At 36.6% G+C, this 22735-nt stretch overlaps 1 protein-coding gene across 2 annotated transcripts in view; it reads left to right on the top strand.

Moving 5' to 3' along the window:
* The window catches only part of Pdhx (pyruvate dehydrogenase complex, component X), a 69800-nt gene extending 49909 nt beyond the window's left edge, over positions 1–19891 (top strand). For both annotated transcript variants that reach the window (XM_005384137.2, XM_013514244.1), the window contains 5 exons: positions 781–928; positions 6531–6589; positions 10243–10401; positions 17045–17109; positions 19367–19891. In XM_005384137.2, coding sequence (XP_005384194.1) covers positions 781–928; positions 6531–6589; positions 10243–10401; positions 17045–17109; positions 19367–19625 — 690 coding nt within the window. In that variant the 3' untranslated portion in view covers positions 19626–19891. The remainder of the gene's footprint in view (positions 1–780; positions 929–6530; positions 6590–10242; positions 10402–17044; positions 17110–19366) is intronic.
* Positions 19892–22735: the final 2844 nt, after the last annotated feature.

The following is a 22735-nucleotide window of genomic DNA, read 5'->3' as shown; positions in this document are numbered from 1 at the left end:
TTCCAGGTACTGGGAATTGAACTCATGACCTTGCACTTGCTAGGCAGGTGCTGTGCTGCTGAGCTATATCCTCAGCCCCTTAAGTGATGTTTATAACAAAAGATGCTTACAGATTTTGTGTCTGTTTTGTGTTGTGTATATGTATATATGTAATACATATGTGGTATGTATATAAATATGTATATACACATGTACTGATAAACACACACATTTGTGGAGGGAATTAATCATGATTTGGTAGATTTGTTTTTTAAATTATATTAAATATAGTAACATAAGATGTCCCATTTACAGCAAAAACTTGAATTTTGACTTGTACACTGGTGGGCTGGGGATTTAGCTCAGCAGCACAGCACCTGCCTAGCAAGTGCGATGTGAGTTCGATTCCCCGTACTGGGAAAAAAAAAAAAAAAAATTGTACACTGGTATCTCCATTCACAAATTTAATTCGTTTCATGAAGATGGCCATGCCACGATTGTGTTCATCACCCAATGCAGAGTTCACAAACAAAAACAAAATTTTGCTAAACACTTCCATTTGTGAACCAAACAATTTACATACAAAAGCATTTGTGAACTGGGGTATCAATGTATATCCTAAACCAGAAGCTTCTCAGATTTCCTATATTCCCCACTTAATATAAAGAATTTTTTAATAGTACTTTTCCTATATTGATCTTTTAGGTCACAGCCTAGATTTCACCTAGGAAGTTGTTTTGTTTATTTTCTCTATTTAGGTTTTAATGGATAAATTGCTGTGTGTTTGTTTGTTTTTTGTAGGGGACATTCACTGAAATCCCTGCTAGCAATATCCGAAGAGTTATTGCCAAGAGGTTAACTGAATCTAAAAGTACTATACCTCATGCATATGCCACAGCTAACTGTGACCTTGGTGCAGTTTTGAAAGTCAGACAAGATCTGGTCAGAGGTTAGTGAAATTGAGATTACTGAATGTAGTATAAATGTTAACTGATATGAAGTCCTTAATTTATAAAATGGACGTTGTGTAGCTTTTAATTTCAATTTTATAATCTGGCTACACTGTAGGTATGTTTTAATACTAGAGAAAAAAATTGATTTTGCTTTCCTATAGGAAATAAATTGGTTCAGTAGGATTAAATAAATCACAGATGTATTCCCTTTATGCAGAATAGGGATTTCTGTTCTGCCCAACTTTTATTCCAGAATTTCTTTTGTGATATTTTAATAATTTGCATTCAGTTTACATTCATTTAGCAGGCAAATGCTGAGTCCAACTCTGCCACACACTGAACTTTACAAATATTTGGTGGTTATTGTAGTTTTAAGCAAAAATAGGCTTAACTTTTTTGTTTGCTTTAACTTTCACATACGTGAATTGTTTTGTAAGGACACATGAATGACTTGCTTAGGCTAAGTGGTTATTAATTCTGAATACTTTGTGATATGATGTTTGATCAAAACAGTCCTTAGCATTTTAACAAGTTTGAAATCCATGACTGATTTAAGAATGTTTTAGGTTGTAATAATAGCTTAGAGGTTATTCTTTATACAAGTTTTAATTACATATTTCTTCAAATGCATTTTCACATTATTAAATTTGTAAGGCTCCTCCCCAAAAGTAAAAGTTGCTAAGAGATATATGGACTTTTAGTGTGAAGGTATTATTTTTATCTTTCCAATCTATTTGTCTTCTGTATCATTTTCTTGCCTTATTGCACTGGCTAGCTAGCACGTTTGATATAATGATGAATGTGAGTGGAACATTTAGTTATTCTTGAATTGTTCTTGATTTGAGAGAAAACATTCAATCTTTAACACTAATAGCAGTTATTTATTAGGTTCTCCTTTTCAAGTTGAGGGAATTCCCATTCCTAATTTCTCAAATTTTAAGAATGAGCAGATTCTTTTTTTAACTGGTTGGTAGAACCTAAGAAGTTATCTAGGCCTGGAATTTTCCTTATCATGAAGTCTTTACACATTCAGTTATTAAGAGGGGTTTTTTTGTTGTTGTATTTTATAATCAAATTTTTATAGTGTCTTTTAGGAAATGTGTTTATGTCACTTATATGAGCTACCACATTTATTGCCATAAAGTTCACAGTATTATCTTGCTATATTTCTGACACCTTTATAATCTGAAGTAATGTCCCGTTTTTCACGTTAGTCATTTGTGTCGTCTTTTTCTTGATCAGTCAGACTAGATGCTTATCTATTTTGTTAATTTCTTCAAAGAACTAGTATTTGGTTTTATTACCTTGCCTACTTTGGCTGTGATTTTGTTTTCACCAATTTGTGCCTTTACCTTTGTTATTAGGAGCCCCAGATTACTTTGATTTGTAATTTTGAAAGATATCATTTTACTTTCCATGTGCTTTTAATATGCTTATATTTAAATAGGTTACTTACAATAGCATATACTGTCATACCTCTGTACTCACTGCATTTGGATGAGGAAAAGCACTTTTGTGAGTCTCACAGTAATTGAGGAACAGTGCGGAACCCCACATACTCATTGTTACCATCTCAAACTTTTGTGCATTTTTAAATGTTAATCATGGATCACAGGAAGATTAAGAGTAATATCGCAAGGCCTGAAAGGCTTATATTTAACCCAGTAAAAGGCTAATATTAGCATGGTAAAATGTGAAAATTCTGCAGAACTTTCACAGATATTTGTAGTTTATTTTTTTAAATGGGAAAAAATGGTTTAGTACTCACCAATTTTGACACTTACCGTGAGTGCCTGAAGGAATTAGTAACAAGCATCAAGGTATGACTATAGTTGGTTCTTCTGTTTTTTTTTTTTAATTCAACTCTGCAAAGTATTTAGACCACTCACATTTAATGTAACGGTTGAAAACCTATCATTAATTAATGGTTGTAAATCAATCTTGTTCTTTGATTTCTAGTTCTCTCATCTCTTCTTCCTTTTTCTCTTCTTGTCTCCCTTTAGGTTAGTACTTTTTAATGATTCCGTTTTATTTTTGTTTTATCTCCTCATACCCCCCCTTTTTGTAGTGGCTGTCTTAGGGTTTGCAGTGTAAGTACTGAACTTGCCACAGTTTATCTTCAGCGTGCAGAAGCCTTTCAGTAATATCCTTACATTTCTTTTCTTTCATTTTTTTATGCTGTCATTGCCATATTGTACTTCTTTTTTATGATGTAAGCCCAGAATACATGTTTAATATTTTTTGCTTTAGCAAATCAGCTATCTTTTAAAGAGTTTTTAAATGAGGGGGACAGTCTTGTTATATAGATCTGTAGTTTTTCTATTTCTGTTACTCATTTTTTATATCTAAGGCACCTTCTGCTATCACTTTTACTAAAGATATTCTTTAAAGTTTCTTATAGTTTAATTTGCATGGCAAATAAATTTTGTCTGCAAAATTCTATTTCTACTTTACCTTTTTTTTCCCCTTTGATATTTTAACTGTGGTAAAATGTACACAATATAAAATTTGCCATTTTAGGTGTTCAGTTAGTTCCATGACATTAAGCACATTCATATTCCTGTGTAGCCATCGTCACCGTTCATCACAGAATACTTTTCACCTTGTGAAACGGAAATGCCATCTGTGAAATAATAGTCCCCATTCTTCTTACTCTCCAGCCCTGACAACCACCACTATACTTTCTGCTCATTTGAATTTGGCTACAATAAGTACCTCATATGAGTGAAATCATGTAGTACATGTTCTTCTCCTGGCTTATTATTTCACTTAGTATAATGCATTCAAGGTTCATTCGTGTTGAAATAGCTTGTGTCAGAATAGCCTTCCTTTTAAACACTGAATAATATTCCATTTATATATGTGTGCCCTGTCTTGTTCGTGTACTCATCAACTCATACCTGAGCTGCTTTCACCTGTTGGATATTTTGAATAATGCTGCTACGAGCAAGAATGTACAAATCTCTCCTTGTGTCTCTGCTTTTAAGCCTGGGATATAGCCCTGGAAGCAGAATTACTGAATAATCTGATAATTCTATTTTGAATTTTTGAGTAACTGTCAGTGTGGTACCATTTTTGAATTCCCATCAACATTATATATCTGCTCTAATTTCTTCATGTCCCCCAAAATACTTGCACTTTTCTTTTTTAGAGTAGCCATCTTAATGGATGTGTCTCCTGCATTTTTGAAATATAATTCTGCTAGGTGTACAATTTTAAGTGAATAGTTTTTGATCCAGTACTTTTATTTATTTATTTATTTAGGTCTCTTTTTTTTTTGGAGACAGGGTCTCACTATGCAGTTCAGGCTGGCCTTGAGCTCACTTTGTAGCCCAGGCTGATCTCGAACACGCAACAATCCTTCTGCCTCAGCCTGCTGAGTGCGGGGATTACAGGTGTGCGCCACCATGCCCGGCTATCCAGTACTTTTAGATAAGGATACAATTCTGTTACCTTCTGGATTGCAAAATATCTGTTGCCGTTCTTCATCTTTGTTCCCCTGTGTATGTTCCCCCATACACAAACACCCCATTTGGGTGCCTTCAAGATTTTCTCTATTAGCAATTTGACTGTTGTCTGCCTGGAGTTTTCTTTCCTCCCCCATTGTAGTTACCTTGCTTATATTTCTCTTGGTTTCTTAGAGTTGTGGTTTATTGTCGTTTATAAATTTTGGGAAAATTCTCAGCATTATTAACTGTATCATCTGTTTTATGTGCTTTCTCCTTGAGACTTGAATTACGTTATTCTAAATTTTCTTTTTTTTGTTTTGTTTTTTTGTACCGGGAATTGAATTCATGTCCTCAGGCTTGCCAGGCAAGCACTTACGCTGCTGAGCTATAGCCCCAGCCCCTGTTACTCTAAATTGTACAAAAGCTAAATTGTACAAAAGGTGCTGGTTTTTTTTGGGGGGGGGTTTCACCTGTTTTTCCCTCTCTCTTTGAATAACATAATTCAAGTCTCAAGGAGAAAGCACATAAAACAGATGATACAGTTTAGTCTGCAGAAGTTCACAAAAATATACTTAGAGCATGTGATTCCCCTCTGTAGATCTATTTGAATGCTTTTCATAGCTTTATTCTATGGCGGTAGTCCGCATCTGTTGAGGCACGGTGGCCCACACTCTGCCCTCCCTGCTGCCGTTTTCTGACGGGGTAATCTTTCCTGTGTTGCTCTCTCCTCAGAGCACATTATCTCCCTTCAGCCTTCAGCTCATCTGTTTACTTTGTAACTCTGCCCACTAATGCACTCAAGAAGGGTTATGATTTCCAATTTGTGTGCTTTTTCTCGCAACCTGTTAGGGTGGGAGCAACAGGCTTGGGCTATAGGTTTGGAAGTCATCAGCAGGTAGGTGACTGTGGTCTTCTCTCTCTGTACCTAAGGATAGGGGGTAAAATGAAACGGGGGACTGAGAGAGCTGTGCGGTGTAAGCAGAGTGTGTTCATAAAATATACCCACCTGTTTGAATTTGAGCAGACCAAATCTTCTACATATAGTTGTCATGAAAAGCCTCTGAATGCTGGAATTCCATTTATATTTCTGTTCACAAAAGGGTATTAAGCACATAAACCAGAATGTTTATGTATTTCTGGATATCAGAACTAGAAGAGCTCTGATAGTATGCAGCCAACATATACTGAGACAGTTTGGCAGTGATTAAGGTTTATGGCAGGTGATTCATCTAATCTCTTTCTAATCTTCAACATACTTTTGGAATGTGCTATACGTCACGTAAAATACCGTGATACTGTAGTAACAGGATGTGTGTTTCTTGCCACATGCTATACCCTAGATCTTGACTTTAAGTCTTCTTGTATAAGCTCTTGCAAGAAAGAATCAAGTATGGTTTACTTTTTCCAAACACTCTCATACCCATTGGCAAAAGCAAAAGGATAAATCAAGTTATGATCAGCTCTGTGGGGAAGTTTGGGACCCTAGATTTATCTTAAAATCATCATGTATGCTAGAAGGAAATTGATTCAGATGGATTCACCATAAATCCACACAGAGAACTTCATCTTCTTGACTGCACTAGGACCTATGCCAGCGTTGCTTCATCTTTGGCATTTACTGTATCCTGTCATGTTGATTTAATAAGCAAGCTTCTTTTATGCAGTGGTCATCTTAGACACCTTTAGTAAAAAGAAATTTTTGAATACTCACTATAAATTATCTGTATGTAATTGTTTAAAGTACTTGCGTGTACCAGTCTTCTAACATAATCAGTTTTGTGAAGCATGCACAGAATAAGGGGTTTTGAAGATAATGAGAAAAAAAAATGTGGCTTGTGAACTTCTTGGCAGTATACAGCACAGAGACCATTTGTGTTTTTAGAGACAGAGGAATGGGTTATAGTATTTTCTTTCTGTTTATAGTTGTTATATATCCTTCAGATTCTCATGTATGATATCTGAGTACTTTTTAAAAATTGTAATGAAGTCTCAAAAATGATTTTTGTATGTTTGTCTGATGCTGAAAATTGAATCCAGGACTTTGTACATGTTAAGCATGTTCTCTACCACAAGGCTACACCATCCACCCAGTTCCTAGAAATGAACCTTCATTATCAGCACTGATTTCAATGTGCTCATCTTCTTTCAGATGACATTAAAGTATCAGTAAATGATTTTATCATCAAAGCAGCAGCTGTGACTCTTAAGGTAAGTGCCAGATGCTTTTGGCTTCTAAAAGTCTCATGTCTTGGGATTTTTATAATAAATGAAACTCTTGTTTTTAAGTTAGAAAAATTTCATAATTTTGTTTAAAATAGTCCTGTCACTTAAATCTTGCTGCCTTTATAGATGAAGAAACTGACATCAGAGGGCTCCCAAATGAACCATAACAAAAGACTATTCAACAAATATTAATTGATCCCTATCTTGTGCTAGTATATAGTAGAGATACAGAAACAAACAAGAACCTACCTAGTATTTTGCTTTTCTGGTTTTTTTGTTTTTTTTTTTTTTAGAGGAAACCAATATGTCATATGATAAAGGTGCTGAGGAGAAAAAGACAGCAGAATAAGGGACTACCTTAGTTACTTTCTCATTGCTGAGACAAAATACCCGGCACCTAAAGTTAAAGGAGGGAAAGTTTATTCCAGCTCATAGTTCGTAGAGGTTTGTAGAGGTTTCAGTGTGTGGTTGTCAGGCTGCGCAGCAGGGAGGCACAGCAGAGGGGCATCGCAGTGGAGAAACAGTCCATGGCAGAGCAGGCAGGAGGCAGGGAAGTGAAGCAGCAAAGCAACAGCAGCAAGTCTCCCTTTCACTTTTATCCCATCCAGGCTACAGACATTTGGCACACCTAGGGTGGGCCTTCCCATTATCCACACTCAGAAATGTGGTAAACCAATCAGTGGAGTAATTTAGTTATCACACACCCTTAGTCCATATTCACATACCCTAGATCCAGCCAGTTTGAAAAAGTCCCGCCAATGAACACATGAGGCTTTGGGAGAATATCTAGTTACAATCCATAACAATAACTAGGGGGCTCTTTTCAAAAGTCAGAGAAGGCTTTTCTGACAAGGGGATATTAGAGACAGACTAAAAGAAAATGAGTCAAATGGATATTGATAGAAGAGCACCCTAGACAGAGGGACTGGCAAACATGGTGGCTGTGAGGACAGTATCGTGTTACCCAGAGACAGCACTGAGGGAGTACAATGCGTAGAGTGGAGTAAGAGAGGTGAGGAGATGAGGTTTGATTTGATTTTTTTTTTAAGAAAAAGAACTGAAAAGGGAGGATTTGAAGGAGGACAAGTGAGGACAAGTCCATGAGGTCCTGTTGACCATGGTGAGGACTAAGATTTTATGATAAATGAGCCAGGAAGTCTTCTGGAAAGTTTTGAGCAAAGGACTAATGTGGTCCTTACTGATTTTTGAAAGAAATGGAAGAGACTGGTCTGATAGCTGTGTGGGGAGGCCAGGGCAGAAGCAGGAGCTTTCCTCAGAGGCTGCAGAAGATGACCATGGCTGAGACCAAGGGGGTTAGCAGTGGGGCTGGGTGAAGTGGAGGTTTTAGTTACACTTCTGGCACAGCAAGTAGGACTGGCTAATTTCTCTGCTATGGGCATTCAAGAAAAAAGAAAATGGATTTGGGCCTAGGCAATGAGAAGAGTGGATTTTTCCATGTACTAGGATTGGGAAAAGTGGGAGAGGAACAGCTTTAAGGAGGGGAATCTCAAGTTTGGTACTGGACATGTTGAGTTTGAGGAGCCTAATAGGTTCTCAGTGTAGATAGCAGGAGGACAGGTGAAGTGGAGCTATCAGGTAGGAGATGTAACTTTTTAACTTAGATTTCCTGCTTTCCCATTCCTGCTCTCTTTCTCTAATGAGCCTGTTTTCAGGAGTGCTGTCTTCGATTTACAGTGTAGTTATTATGAATTCACTTTTATTTCTCAAAAAAAAAAAAAACTCAACAGAAAGGAAAGCGTGAAAGCCATGTCATTTCAACATGTATCTTCACGTGACTTCTCTTAACCACGTTTTGAATTATATTAATGATTTTCTAATTGTGACTGATTCTTGCATTCCTTAAATGAATCTCTAAAGGTCATTAGCTATATTTCATTGCATAATTTGTATTAGGAACCATAAATAATTATAATTTAAGTTTCATGTTAGCCAGGCTTTTTTTTTAAACTGCTTTATTAAATACATTTCAGTTCTTGTTGCTTTTCCTTTATCTGCGCTTATTTCAATTAAATATAAGGATTTTTATTTTTAAAAAATTTTGTAGAATTTACAAGTAAAGTATCTGAGCCTAAACTCATAGTTATTGATTTATTTAATTTTCAACTTTCTCTTAATTATGGAAACATATATTTGCCTAAAAAATCACCTGTTTCATCTAGATTCCCAGACTTACTAACCTAAAATATTGAAATTTATTTTTTATAATTCTTTTAGTGTTCTCATTGTCTGAAGTTATTCTAAACTTTGTCTTGTTATTATTGCATATTTGTGTTCTCAGTTTATTTTTTTATTATGTGTTTCTTTAGGTTCATTTTGGTTAGAAATATTTGGTTGGAAAACTTGAATGTATACTTTATTTAAATTCTTCTTATAAATAAGGTTCATAATGATGTTTTCCTTTAAATACAACTTAGACCATGTCTCATAGGTTTCTAATACATTTCTGATTAAATTCTTTGTTTATTTTGTCAGATTTTTTTCTTCATTTGTGCATATTTTTGGATTTTGTTCTGTCCATTATTTTACTTAGCTGTTGTTTATTACGAATTTAATATCTTTTGAGGCATTGGGACTTTTGTGTTTTCAGTCTTTTGAAGTTTTGGCTTTATAGAATGAATGAGTGATCTGAGCCTTAAAAGATGAAGAAATCAAAAGAGCAGTTGAAATTGCTGTGAAGGTAGTCCTGAAATGTAAATGAGCAGGACAGCGAGTAGATGGTATAAAGTGACAAATTTATTTTAGGGAAGTGATCACAAGTAAAACTAGATAGGTATAGTGGAATCAAGTTGTACATTGCCATGTTCCAGTGACATAATGAGTGGCTTAGATCTTATTTTGTAGAAAGCAGAGAATTTTTGAGATACAAAATTACTCATTTTAATTTCTGTTCTCAGCATTGTCTTTTCCTGTGATGCCTGGCAACATCAACACATTTAATAATTTCTTCTGTTCTTTTCATCTTTTGATGTAGTTGTTTGTATGTTAAATGCATACATGCTTATATATGTTATAGTGTGCTGTGCTATATTTGAAGCTTAGGAAAATATTTTTAAACAAGGGAGTCATTTAATGAGGGCTTATTAATATATATTCCAAAGCTGTGCTTAAAAACTCAGGCTTCCTTCATGCCAAAGGAATGTGATTGAATATCATTACCCTTTTCTGCTCCCTTTTCCCCCTCAAGGTCCTATCTGTCATCATATGAGTCAGAATGTAAAACAAACATTAACTACCTTCTGACAGTTAGGTTTAATAAAGGAAGCCTTTTTTTACCACAGTTTCCTCAAGCTTGCTTCCAAAAAAAAAGGATATTTTTAATTATCCTTCCCCAACATAAATAACACAGATTCAAACCATTCTTTTTTTTTTTTTGTTTTTGTTTTTTGTTGTTGTTTTTCTCCGGTACCAGGAACCGAACTCATGACCTTGCGCTTGCCAGGCAGGCACTTTGCCGCTGAGCTAAATCCCCAGCCCTCAAACCATTCTTTCAAAGTGAATTTTGTTTCCTTCTGTCCAGTTGTATTCACTTTAGAAAATGCATAATAATATAAATTGTTTTTCTGTAATCACCTTGGTCTAAAGCTGCTTCTTTAGTAACGTTTGTTCCCTGTTTTCAGCAAATGCCAGGTGTTAATGTAAGCTGGGATGGAGAGGGCCCAAGGCAAATGCCCTCTATTGACATTTCAGTGGCTGTGGCAACAGATAAAGGTTTAATTACACCAATCATCAAAGATGCTGCTGCTAAGGGTGTACAGGAAATTGCTGACTCCGTAAAGGTATGTCTTAGGAAATATTACGCTTTCAAGATGTTAGGATAAATTTTCTAATTTCTTATAAAGTCTTGACATGGTCTGGTCAAACTGTATGTGTGTGATTTATTATAAGTGATCCTCACCTGTGTATACAGGTTTTTTAAGTTTTTACCCAGGTATGACTCATTCTAAGAAAATTTAATGCTCAAAATATTTACAAGTAGAAACTTACTTTGTAGAGTCCAGAATTCAGTCCTAAAGATACTGTTTGAGATAGATTTTAAAATTAAAGAAACTGAAACTGTATTTCTACAAAAGTAGTAATGGCTAGACCTCAGGGTCAATATTCCATTCTTAGGAAAATTTATTGTATTCATTTTCTCTCTAAAATTGAGACCACTAAAAGTAGTTAATATTCCAGAGTTTTGCCTGGTATTTTATTCTTCCTTGGAAAGCGGTGACTATAGCTCACATGTGAAGAAACCTGATTTCACCAAAAAATGCCACATCAGATAAGCAGGAGCACAGGCACTAAGTCAGGTTTGACACCTGCAGTAATTTCCAGTGATGTTTCTGAATCGCAGGCCTTGAACTGTTTATATTGAAAATTTCAGATTCATTTTGATGATTATTTTCAGAGACCTCTATAGGTTTAGTGGTAGAAAAAGTTGCAAGGTGGAAAATAGATAAAACATAAGATTTCTTTGGGGACTTGGCACATGTATAGAGCTACTTGCCCAAAATAAATACATGAAGACAAGTTAACCCTTTTTAAACACATGCCCATAAATAGTGAGCTTACTTGGAATTTTACACTGAGATACAACTGAGAAGCAACTTACCAGAATTGACATTTTTAGGTTGTTCTTTGAAAAGATTTGCAGGGTATATTTGTATAGGTAAAAATGCAGCGATTTCTCTTAATTGAAAGGTGGTATTAATTTGGCCAATTCAGAAGTCAAAGTAATGACTGATTTAGCAGGATGTAATACAGTATAGTCTCCCCTTTGTCCACAGAGGATGTATTGCAAGACCTGCAAGTAGATGCTTCAAGCAATCCTATTTGTACTGTTTTTTCCTATACAGACATTATAAGTGATAAAGTTTAATTTATAAATTAGGAACAGTAACAGATTAATATTAACTAATAATAAAGTAGAACAGTTATAACAGTATACTTTAATAAAATTGCTAACATCATTGTTCTTATTCTTTGGGGCCATTTTTCAGTAAAATGAGGATTACTTGAGCACAACTGCTAAGTGACACATGGGCAGGTAGTGAATACAGCATGGATACACTGGACAGAGGAATGATTCATGTCCTGGGCAGGGCAAGATTTTATAATGAAATTAAAACCTTATCGTTTGTATCTGAAATTTTCCATCTAGTGTTTTCACACTAAGATTGACTGATTACTAAAACTGGAAAGTGAATACTAGGGCTGTCACACGTGGCTTTTATTAATTGAGCATTTTTCAGCAGCACTAATACATGCACTATTTCAGTGTTGCTTGGAAGTTCAGCTGAGATTAAGTGTTGAAATAGCTTGTAAAGCATAAAGTACTATGTGTGAGTTTCTGAATTCAACTGTTGAGCTAAAATTCTCATGTATGTTCTGTATGTATATTAAATTTAATAAATTAGCTATCATAGGACAGGTTGTATGATTCTAGGCATTTTAGAGTTGTGCTACTATAATACATAATTCTTAAAACAGTTATGTTAGAATTCTTCACACCCTGAAAGAACTTAAAGAGGCAGTTTCAGCAGTCCTGCAGCCGGGCCTCAGAGCAATGGGAAGACAGTCAGAGCCTCTGGAGTGTAGCTATCTCTGGCAGCCCTTGAGCATCCGCCTTTCATATTGGGTTGAACTCCCAGCATGTCAGGGTTTGCTAAGCCCTGACTCCTCCATACTTATCATGCTGTCTGCTTCTCTCTCACTCTGCTGTCCAAGATCAGCGTTCCAATCTCGATGCTCTGATATGCCAAGTACTGTGCTGATGCTTCCTTTAATCCTGTTAGCCAGGGTGATGTAGTGGTAGAAGGCAAGATTTATTTAAGCCTAGGCAGTTTAATTCTAGATCTCATAGTTAATCACCTCTGTCATACCACCTCCGCCCTTTTTGCTACCATCCATCTGTCCATCTGTTCTCTCTGCCTCTCTCCCGCCCTTTCCTCTTCCTTTTGCCCCACTCCTCCTGCCTCCCCTCCTCCTTTCCCTTTTCCTCCTCCTCTTGGCCACCCTTTGTCTCTCTTTCTCTCCTAGATACTGAGCAAGAGGATTTGATTTGGCCCACCACATGCATTCTTGTATGAAGTCTCTTGCTGAGCAGGTCTCTTACACTAAGCCACTGGGTCATGTGATACAAAGTATACTAACCTTTCTGGTTCTGTCCACCTTGGTTCTATGTAGAAGGAATAAAGGAGCACGGAGGTGCCCTGAGGCTTTTGAGGAGACGCGTGTGCCTTACTGGCACACTCGGCATTGTACTCAGTTGTTTGGTTTAAAGGGGAGAGCCATGGGGTGTGTGTGGGAGTGAATGGATCTGCTTTTCTGCAAAATTAGTTTCTTGCTGAAATGGCGTAGGCAGTATAAACATGACGTATTTTTAAGTACCCTAAATTTGGGTGGTTTTTCTCCTATTTAAGGTGTGACTTAGAAATTATGATACTTTAGATATTCCTTACAAAGATAATGTTCATCTAGTGGCTGTGGACTATCCAAGAAGCATTGAAAAATATTTACACATCAATCAACTTGCGGTGTATGTATCCTTCATATCCACTACAGATTTTTTTGAAGGGGTGGGTACCGGGAATTGAACTCAGGACCTCACACTTGCCAGTCAGGCACTGTGCTGCTGAGTGAAATCCCCAGCCCTTCCAATACAGATTTTGGCTCAGTTCAAATCAAGGAAAATTATATTGAAATCTCTTACTGTGCAGGAAACAGCATCCACCTAGGTATCGAACTGTAGCTACAGGTCTTTTAGTCATAAATGTATTTACTCTGCTATATTGTTACAATGTATTTTGAACCCTACTCCTTAAAAAAACGGTAAACAAGAAATACTCCATTTATGAAAGTGTCATTTTTATACAGTTTGAATCTTGGTGTGATTTCTACATCAAGGTTTGTAGTATGGCTCGTTAAGTAGTGTGGGGTTTATATAGTCGAACAGACAAACTTCAAAATTGTTTTAATTCTAGAAATAAAGCCCAGTTCAGACCAGATAGAATAATATAGCTAATTCATGTGTGAGTATACTAGTGGGCTCGGGGATGTGGCTCAATGAAAGAGTGCTTGCCTACCATGCATGAGGCCTTGTGTTTGTTCTCAGCATGGCAAAATAAAAAGCCCTATCTCCTATAAATGTAGTATTTATGTAATCTTATAATCCTGTTAAAGAACCTTAAAGATTTTTGTATAATTAATAACTGTAACAGTAATAACTTTTAACAATCGCAGCTGGCACACTCTGGGCCAACTTTTGTTGTAGGCTTTTACATATTAACTCTTTTCAATCCCCTTTAAATTCATCCTGTTGAGTACAAAATAATAATTTGGTATCATGTTGGTAAAGAAACTAATAAGGAAAAAGAAAGTTTAATTTGCTCACAGTTTGCTGAGGTGTGAGATCTGTTGAGTGCTGGAGCCAGTATTGATCCTAGTTACAGTAGTTCGATTGTAGACTTGAGCCTGTGTCCCAACCACTAGGCTTTGCTGCTTTTCGTATAGTAATTATAAAATCATATTTGACTGTAAATAATGCCTAGTAATTGTAGTGGGGGTTACAAAGGGGTTGTGGGGGGAGGTGTATGGGGCGGGTTTCCCAAAGCCAGTAGTGTTTCCACTCAGTATTTGGGAAGCAGGTCCTAGAGTTCAAGAAACGAACAAGTATAGAATAGCTGAACAATGAACAGTTAGACCAGATGCACTGTAATTAGTTGATTCATTAGGAAAGTTATTGGTATCTTGTCAAACCAGTCTTGTGATTCAGAATTTGAGATCCATGAGTGGAGCAAAAAGTGGTAAGAAAGAAGAGACCTGAGTTGTGGAGTAGTCTATAAAGAAGCATGGAGATTCAAACAGCAGTGTGAGGTTGTGGCCGCAGCAGGCAGGCCATGGACAGGAGCACCTGTGGTGGAGAGAGGCAGGCAGGAGCGGCCTTTACAGACTGGAGGACAGGGCGTCTTGGGCTCTGGACTCTCAGTAGCGGTGCATAGCTTAAATAGTTTCCTCATACTCTGTCTCGCTACTGTGTATCAGTCTTTGAAATTACCTTGTTCATTTATTTGTTGGCCCTTTGGTGTTTCCTACTGTCAGAGGTTGATTGTCTTGTTTATTACCGTATATCCAGTTCTAGAAGACTGCCTGGAATATGGTAATTGCTCGGTGAATTTATTTTTTTCAATAAAAATGGTTTTGTTGATAATTTTTCAAGGATTTATAGATCCCTGCAAAACCATCTAATAGACCCCTAGTGAAGAGCACCTTACTACATATTTACCTCTTGACACTCCCCCCCCGTAGGCCAAAGGATGTCAGTGTATAGGGTTAAAGGCATGCCCAGGCATGTTCAAGTATATATTCTTTGAATACAGTAATAGTGACAAGCCCTAGTTCCTATGCTGTGCTTGATTCTTCATTAATTGTAATGACTTTAAAAGGCAGAGGCAAATGTGCTTCTTAAGTTCCCAGTAAAATTTTAGACTCACTTAGAAAGCATTCAAAATAGAATTATTTACTAGGCATCTTCTTATGTCCATTTAGTTGGATATAAGGTAATAAGTACAGTGCTTTAATTTTAAGTTCAAGGTGCCAGAAGATCTCAGCAAGAATTACGAATTTTCAGAACCAGTGATCCTCCTCAAAGTTTATACTTACTCTAGTTGCTTGTTAGATTTGATTGGTGGGAATATCCTGAAGATGTCTTGAGAGTCTGCAGAGATTTATTTGAAGTATAGTCATGTATAATTGAAACTAGTTCTTAAAATGAATTCTATTTTTTTTATTTGTTCCAGCATGGTAGCATATCAGGCTGTGTTGACGTGCAGACTTCATGATATGTATCTGTTCAAGTCATATGCACAGTTATATTGCTTAAGGTGGAAAAAGTGAATTTGTAGGTTGTTCTGTTTCTGGCATTTCAAAGACTATCTGAATCAAAGCTCATTTCTTCATTTTTCACTTAAAATTCAAATAGTTTTCTTCATATACCTGTAATTTTTTCAGTAAGTTAGGCAGTAAGCTAGTCTCAGTAATATGTTGAAATCAATTTTAGATTTAGTTTTCAAAAATTTTAAGTCATCTGTGGTTTAATATTAAATGGTTATTAACTGTGATTGTAATAGTGTCTGCTTTGGCTGTGTAATACAAAATATTAAGTAAGCCCCAGATTTAGTTAATCTCCCCAAATGACAGTGACTTCACTTTTTCCTACCCTTCCATCACAAGTTAATTTATCATTAATTTTTAATATATCATGACTCAAACTCTGTCCTCTTGCTTTTGAAGCATTCCAAAGTAAAGATGAGCAGAAGTGTGGTTTACTCCAGGGGCACGCAAGAGGGGACTTGCTTTTCTTACTGCCACTCCCAGTGTCATCTGTCTTCCCTCTCTGCACTTTAAGAAGTCAGTATTAAAAATCGATAGGAAATTAGTTCATTCTTACATTCCTTGTGGCATGATGGATTGGACTAATTCACTCCAAAAATGTTGCAGCTATGGGATCAATAACATAAAAGGGGCCATTGTCTAGGACACTGTAATTTCATGTCTCAAAATTTATTTGAAATAAATCAGAAGAAACCAGTGAACCAAATTATAACACTGGGAAGATGACTAAGGAAATTATGGCAGATGTGGTCCTTCAGAATGATCTTTCTTTGCTTTTGGGGGTGCACCGCAGGTATTGGAGGTTGGACCCAGTGCCTTTGCACTGAGCTGCATCTCCATCCCATCCACTTTAAAAAATTGTTTTTAAATTTTGAAGCAGGGTCTCACTGAATTGCTCAAGGACAAATTTGTGATCTGCCTGCCTCAGCTTCATAGAAAACTGGGATTGCAGGTGTGCACCACCACATGTGGCAGGTTCTTTAGAATATTAAGCAGACATTAAAAATCACCTGTAATACTAACAGTGCATACAATATTGAGAAGTAAAGTACAACATTCTAATTTTTTTTGTACCATTGTCTGAGGTTATATATTTGATAGATAAAGGAAACACTGAACAATTAAAACTCATGTATTGGTTGTAAAATTGTGGGTACACTTCTCTTGTTGCCGTTGGATAATTTATTTAAAACCTAATAGATTGATAACACTGACTTGTTTTAATATTTTTGTTTTACAAGGAAAAGAACCTTATAGGCAGAGTAGACAATTGCATTTTGTATGTGTAGAAAAAAATGAAGCATTCTGCATAGTATTGGTGCAGAGGGTAAATCCAGTATTTGGAAAAAATTTAAGGCGCTTTGATTGATTTATTAAGCTTCTTAGGTTAACTGTGTTCTAACTTGTGTGTTAAAATTTTATTAGAGAAAATTTATATGTATATAATCATCTTAAAAACTCAAGACGTGAGAAAAATATTTCAGGCGACACAATTAACTGTATCATCTATTTTTTGTTGTCATGCTCTTTTTGTATTTTTCTCAGGCTTTATCAAAAAAAGCAAGAGATGGAAAATTGTTACCTGAAGAATACCAAGGAGGATCCTTTAGGTAACATTTAAATTCATTAGCATCTAAAAAGTAAAGATGTATTAAGCTCATGTCAACATGTTTTATGTATCTGAAACACTTTTGAAGTTTACGCTAAGTATCACGTGCCTTATTTAGCTAACAGTATGTGAAAATATTCTTCCAACTAGTAAGGTTTTCATGTCAAAGCTGCAGGGACGCATTAGTGTTAAAATAAACATTCTTTGGAGTGGACATTGACTTGTCCAAATGAGGTTAAACTTCATTTTTAAAATAAATTTATGACCAAAGAAAGATCTGGAACATTATGAGCATCCCAGAACTTCCCTTTTTCCTTTGTAATCATTACTCACTCCCCCGAAGGAACCGCCATCTGAAAGTGATTATAGATTTGTTTTGCTTGTTTGGAATTTTATGTAAATATTACATATTCTTTACTTCAGATTTATTTTTCTTCTCACTGATGTCTCATTCACCGTGTTTCTGTGTGAAGCAGCCATTTATTCATTGTTTTAGTGTACAGTTTGCTGTTACGTAAACGTACCTGTACCCGTTCTACACATGGCGAACATTTCTGTTGTTCTCAGGTTGTCGCTGTTTATAAATAATGGTGCTGTGAGCATCCTTGCTACTGTCTTACAAGTGAATATATATTCTGGGTTAAGGCTTTACTAGACATTGCCCAACAATTTTCCACAAGCCTTATACAGTTTTGTCCTTCCATCAACTGCATGAGAATTCCCAGAGCTCCACATTCTTGACAACATTCTAATGGGAGGTTTTAAATTTTAACAATTCTTGGAGTATGTCTTTATACTCTCTGTGGTCAAGGAAATGCAGATTAATAGTGATGAATACTTTCTCATTTACCAGCCATCTTGAGTGTCGGGAAACTTACTAGGTAAAGTATCTGTTGAAGTCTTCATCTATTTTTAAAAATGATTTGTAGGTGCTGTTACTTCCAGATACACAGGCCTTTGCAAGTGCCTCATCAGTTTTGTTGCTGGGACACCATGACCTGTACCCAACACCCACAGCTTAAAGGAGGAGAGGTTTATTTTGGCTCCCGTTTTAGAAGTTTCGGTCCTTGCAGAGTCAGCAGCATGGTAGAAGCAGCACTGACCAAGAGGAGGAGCCAGGAGGGAGATGCACCCTTCCAGGTCACGTCCACAGTGACCCGCCTCTTCCGACCAGGCCCCGCCTCCCAACACCAAGCCAGCTGTACCCCGATCCCCACTGCTACCCCAAATCCCATCACTTCCATAAGCCCCCACCTCTGAGTGCATGAGGCTTTGGGGGGACATGCAGACAGAAGCCATAGCAACAGGCTATGTGTTATTTCAGACACCTTCTCTACTCTGTGGCTTGTATCGACTCTGATGGCATTTTTTAATGAACAGAAGTTCTGAATTTTAATGAATTCCTGTTTATCACTGTTTTTCTTTATAGTTGGTATGACAGCTTTTCTGTTGGGTATTTTTGCCTATTCAATAGTTGTGAAGGTATTTTTGCCTTCAGAAAACATTAGAGCTTTTTACGTGTAAGTCACACTTGGATTTTTATATGATACAAAGTAGAAGGGCCCCCATATGGATATTAATGTACCACTTACTGAAAAGATTTCTCCTCAGCAATACTGAGAAGGTGACCGTGTGTGTCTGGGTCTGTTTCTGTGTTCTGTCTTCCTCCGTTAGCCTGTTTGTCTCCCCTTGGTCAGTTAACACCAAGCGATCACTTCTGATAACTGGTAAGGAACGTCTTCCAGCTGTGTTGACTCAACATAGTCTTTCTTGGTTCTTCATGCCCAAAACACCAAATAAAATTTAGAATTAATTCATTCCTTGGTATTTTTTTTTTTGCTGCTATTGTAAATGGTATTGTTTTTAAATTTCATTGATAATTTAACAACTTCTGTACAGATAAAATTATATTGACCTTTTATCTCGTGACTTAAGTTCACATATTACCCTCATTAGTTTATCTGTGCAGTCTTAGATTTTCTGTGTACACCATCAGCTCATCTGTGAATAGTAGCAATTTTCTTTTTTCTAATTCTTAATACTTTGTTTCTTTTTCTTGACGTCTCATTGCCTAGGACCTCCAGTTCAGTGTGGAGTATTTGATAATAGGTATATTTGTATGTGTGTTGATACATACTCTTTTGTCTTTGAATAACTTGGTAGAAGGTTTGGAGTGCAGCAACATTTTTAGTAATGCTTCGGGGAAAGCATACTTTGATCAAGGACATGCCGCCCTCAGAGCTGTTTTTTCCCTGCAGCATTTCCAACCTGGGGATGTTTGGCATTGATGAATTCACTGCGGTGATCAACCCTCCTCAGGCCTGCATCTTGGCTGTTGGGAGATTCCGCCCTGTGCTGAAACTCACAGAGGATGAAGAGGGGAAGCCCAGGCTACAGCAGCGCCAGCTCATAACAGTCACGATGTCAAGCGACAGCCGAGTGGTTGATGATGAACTGGCGACCAGGTTTCTTGAAAGTTTTAAAGCAAACCTAGAAAACCCTGTCCGACTCGCTTAGTTCCCAGAGACATGAAGTGAATTGAATAGTTGTTACCAAGAAACACACTGTAGTAAAACAGTTGAGTATTTAAATATGAAGTGGATGAAATGTTTATTTATTTAAAGTGAAAGCATTGACTCGAGTTGCCTTCATTTTCAATTTTGGTTTATTGTTGTAGAAATAAATGATGATAAACTGTAATTAATAAAGAAAACATTTGGTTAGATCCATTTTTAACCTCTGGTGCTGTACAAAAAGGTTTATTAAACTCGATGTAAATCAAATTATATATTTGACTCACTTGACCGTTTTAGAATATTTGAGAATGTATTAGAAAATCAAATCATTGAGTGACCTCTACCTTGATTGCAGTAAGGTAGAAGTGGTCTTCAAAGATAGGCCCGTAAGTTAGTGCGACCTCTTTTTTATACGTACTGCTTTAGGGATACGTGAACAATTTAATAGTGTAGGAGTTTATTCTGCATAACAGTGAATAAGGATTACATTGTATCAGGGGTTATAGCAACATTATTACATTTTTATGTATATAAAGCCATATATGTTCTAGCCATATAAATTTCTATCAGTCTTATTTTTCACTTCTGTAACACTGTGAACTTCCAGAGAAAAATACAAGAAATAAAAGTGAAGAAAGAGACCAAAAAAGTTGCTTGGTTCAGTGAAAAGCTGTGGTTAAACTACCAAAACCTTCAGAAGTAAACTGACCCTCGTGCTGAGTTGGAATGTATTTAAGTTGTCTCCCAAACATTTTAAGTGAGTGTCCATCTGAACACAAAGTGTTGTTCCTTAATACACTTTAATCAAGTTCATATTGTGCACTAAAATGTGAGAAAACAATAATTTCTGTTTTACTTTAAATATTGGCACCTAGAAGTTTAGTGTAAGACCTTGAAGTACATCAGTAATTCCTCTGGGACATCTTAAAAGGCCCTCTTCAAGAGGAAAGAAGGAGTTTAAAATTAATATGACAGTAGAAAAGGAACTGATAAGCCATGTATAACTTTGGGAAAAGTAGGAGACTTGTGAAGCAGAACACATGCGAACTATCCTTTTATTTCATCAATAACATGAGAATTGCACTAATTACTATAAATGTTAGAAGAGCCTCTTACTCTTTTGGCAACTCTGCTATCCTGGCACTATAACTGTATTTAAATTGGGTGGTAATGAATGGTAATTTAATTCACCAGTCACAGAAAGGCTTAAGTTAGTATCGGCTGACATAAATCACCAAAAGACAGACTTTGGCTCAAGTTTTATTAGATATGACATGATGAACTGTAAGCCTTAACAAAAGAACCTTCTAGAATAATTAGTGCTCCAATATATCAGTTGTTAAGAAATTGGTTTCTTTAGTTGCTCAGTTTTAACAAGCCATTTTTAAAAATAGTCTTCGAAACTTTTGTCATAGTTAACAGTTACACTGAAAATTGAAACCAAATGCAGTTTTCAAATAAGTTACGGTTTTCAAGGTCATATTTAACTGAAATTATTTGGACTTTTTTCTTAATTTTTATACCTGAAAAATAGAGCGTGAGAGAACTGTAAGTCTTGGCTTGGCATTGTGTGTTCCACAGATTGACATCCATGTGCAGGAGTGTACCCGTTTCCCTAGAGGTGGAAAGGGCGTAGTATGCCCACCCCGGCCTGCTTGTACAGTTGTGCCCTGCACAGGAGGGGGCTGCGTATACCGAAGACATTTTCATTCTTCAGGGACGGCACAGCTGGGCTTCCCGTAATAACCAGCTGCTCCTCATGGTTTGACTTCTTAGCTTTTGGTGCAGATACTTGTTCATTTCAAGTGAAAGCATTTCTTCTGGTATTTCTCTATTAGTGATTAGGTTTGTGTGAGGAAATTACTTCTTTAAAAGTAATGTTACTGCCAAAGAAAACAAAAGTCTAACACTGATATAAGGAAGGAGTGTGGTATGCTCGGTCTGAACTGTGTGCAGCAGACACCTCCCACACTATTCTACTCATTTACGGTAGGCAGGTATCATTCTTGAGCCGCTAGAAAAATGGAAGTTTTTGTACCTGGTCATCTTTTTTTCCCATTTAAAAAGGGAAAATGACTAAATGTGTATGAAGACTCTGAAAGAAAAGGCGACACACATCCCAGTTAACATTTGGGGGTAAAATGTGAATGAATGTTAGGATTTTTAAATCAGAATGGCCTCGCTTGTCCCTGGTTGTAATTTTGGTTGTCGTTTACAGGCGTAGTATTCATGTTCTCTATGTGTGCGGGATTGAAACCACCTGTTTGGTGTATGCCAGGCTCTTCCTTGAAACACTGAGAAATCTTTATTTACTGTTACAAGTATTTTATATACCGTCAAATGGAACTTTTATTTTTACATTATTTTTCCCCTTTTTTAAAATTTTGCACTTAGTTTCACCTAAATTGTATAGAGCTGCCACATGTGAAAAGCAAACACAGTTTTCTAACCTTTCATTGAAAGATAGGGGGTGCTGTGAGTTAATGCAGTGAGAGTGTGGGGAAAAAAGTAAAATGCCATTGAAATCTCAATTTTCAAAGGAAATTTGTGCGCATTTTACACTGCATCATGATGGCTCAGCCTCAAGTAAAGTGAAGAAATGAAAGACACAGTGTGGTGCAGGTCAGCCTTAACCGTTACTTTAAGCACTAACTTAAGCAAGATGTTATTAATGGGAAAGTTTTTAGATTTTTCAGGAAGGAAGTAACAGTGCAGAATGACTTTTAAGATTAGCCCAACTGTAATATGCAAGGTAGGTTAAAATGGAGGTGACGCCAGTCAGCAGGAAACTGGAAGTATTCAGTGCAATAAAAGCTTCATTTGATCAGGACCTGCAGTAGGTCATTGTCCCTAAAGAAGGGAGAAAAGGAAGAGTGTTCCACTTGTCAGGGTGCTTCAGTGTGTTATGAGTGTGAGGCAGGTAAGTCCCATCACACAGATCAGCAACAGTGATGTCATTTCCCATCCAAAATACAGTCCTTCCTGGCCTGCATGCACCAATACCAAAAGGGGGTGAGAGTCTGATAAGTTGCATACAACAGGTGGTACATTTTAGGAGACATTTAAATTATTAGATAAGTGGGGAAAAAGCAATAGTCTTTAAATAATTAA

Source organism: Chinchilla lanigera, unplaced genomic scaffold (genome assembly GCF_000276665.1).
Source record: "Chinchilla lanigera isolate Chin_1 unplaced genomic scaffold, ChiLan1.0 scaffold00021, whole genome shotgun sequence".
NCBI lineage: Eukaryota > Metazoa > Chordata > Mammalia > Rodentia > Chinchillidae > Chinchilla > Chinchilla lanigera.
Note: the sequence above shows the minus strand (reverse complement) of the source record. Positions and strands in the feature narration are given on the sequence as shown.